General features: G+C 36.9%; 1 protein-coding gene across 1 annotated transcript in view; it reads left to right on the top strand.

Moving 5' to 3' along the window:
* LOC102216052 (histone H3-like) overlaps window positions 1-2,008 on the top strand; it is a 6,905-nt gene that overhangs the window by 3,603 nt on the left and 1,294 nt on the right. Inside the window, exon 3 of the mRNA XM_005742334.1 lies at window positions 531-562. Within this exon, the coding sequence (XP_005742391.1) occupies window positions 531-562 (32 nt within the window). The remainder of the gene's footprint in view (window positions 1-530; window positions 563-2,008) is intronic.

Here is a 2,008-nt window from a genome sequence, read left to right on the forward strand (position 1 = left end):
TGGTGTTCTCTACTACGTCCTCCTTACAACACACAGGGCGCACTGCACTATAGGGCGCGCCGTACTTTTTAAAGAAAATCTAAGGCTTTTATGTGCGCCTTATAGTTGCGAAAATACGGTATTTTTTTCCCCACTGCACCTCTAAGTTGGATGCCAGCTGCATTGGCTGTGGCCGCCAGGCAAGGAGTAGAAGAAGTGGAGTAGGAGGCAAAGACGATGGAAAGAAACGATGCAAAACGCAGCTGCAAGTAAAAAAAAAGGAAAGAAACTTGCAGTCTGAGTTAAAGTGTCTCAGTGGCCACGGCTTAAAATGTCTGCACTTGAAGAGTACAAGGTCAGGATGGTAGGAGTTGGCTGTGATGATGACGAAGAAGAGAACACAGATGTACTAAACAAACAGTGCAAATCTTGTAAGGAATGCCCAGTCTGTTGTTATCAGATTCTGAAACGATACAACCTCTTCACAGATGCTTATCATATTCTTGGCTGGGGATACAGGTACCTTCTTACTCTGCCTGTGACACAGGTAGCATGTGAGAGAAGTTTCTCTGTTCTCAAACACATAAAAAGTAGAATAAGAAGCACACAGTCACAAGAACACCTGGAAGCATTCATGCTTATGACTACAGAGAAAAACATCCGCATCTCCCTTGACAATGACTTGATCATAGACAGAGTTGCAGAAAAAACCGACCTCTTGAAGAAAATACGTATCCCCCAACATTGAGTAAGGTGAGTATTCAAGTTAACCTGCATACTAAAACCTCTTTACTTTATTTACCATAACTCATACAGTACTATGTGTTGTGTGTTTCCAATAACCATTTTGTATTGTTTCAGCCAGAGGGACTGCAGTATGTTGAGACCTCCATTACTATGTGAGTATTCAAGTTAATCTAGAATAATATACTTTAAATACAACATCTAGTCAACATCAGCACTGTTGCTATAATTTTGATGTTAACTCAATATTTACAACCATACCTTCATAGTACAAGACATCACACCACTTCTTGTTTTACTATGAGACACTATCATACAAGAAATACACCTTTAAAAGTTATCACCTACAATTTAAAATATTCTATTAAAAACAACAAATATGACAGAAAATATTACATTTATAGATGCATGTTATTATCTATATATGAGATATGTTTCACTTATATTTTTATTTTTTGTAAGCCTACACTGGCTATTTTAGTGGAAGTACAATGTATAGTTTATTGATACCTAGCCAATATAATCCACTTGAAATGCTTTACTCAACAACCTTACCTGACTAAATCTAGGCCAGCTGAATTGATATTCGGTGATTTTAAGGACACACATTTTACTCCAAGCTGAACCCAGACAGCTATTTATTTTACCATGTATTTATTTCATTACTAATTTCATAACCAATTTGATTCATGTACATTTGAACAAATTGAGTTCTGTAGGGTTAAGGATGCGAGGAAATCCATTATTTCAAAAATATAGTGTTGAGGTGTACTTCTTCTTGACCTCACCGATCCTTTTGATATCCCAGCTGAAGAAGAGTCCGCGGCTGCCCTGTGTCCCCCTCAGTAGTTTGAACATGTTGCAAACAGCTCCACATTTTCCTTCCTCTTATCATGTTCTGCGTTATGATTTACTATTGCGTTTGTGTTTCCATGAGCTTAAAATCTGCTTTTATTATCAAGCGAGTGAACCATGATGCATGTTTACAGTCATAGTTAGGATATCACTAATGATTAGCTTCAAATTGACCTCAAATTATTAAGCTATAGGAGCACACTGAGGTTGAACAAGGCACAGGCCTTAATCACAGTGAGAGACACTGCAAATTTCTTTTAGTTTTATTTTGGGATGTAATGTTCAAATTTGAGCTTTAACTTTTTATTCTTGCCTGATGACAATAAAGCAAACTGACAGTTTCAATTAAAAATGTAGTTTTTAAGGTGCACTTGAGTCCCTTACTGTGAAAGATGGCATGAGTTAATATACATTTCAAAATAAATAAAGG

The sequence above is a fragment of the Pundamilia nyererei genome, unplaced genomic scaffold, assembly GCF_000239375.1.
Source record: "Pundamilia nyererei isolate P.nyererei 1_Seehausen unplaced genomic scaffold, PunNye1.0 scaffold00119, whole genome shotgun sequence".
Classification (NCBI taxonomy): Eukaryota; Metazoa; Chordata; class Actinopteri; order Cichliformes; family Cichlidae; genus Pundamilia; species Pundamilia nyererei.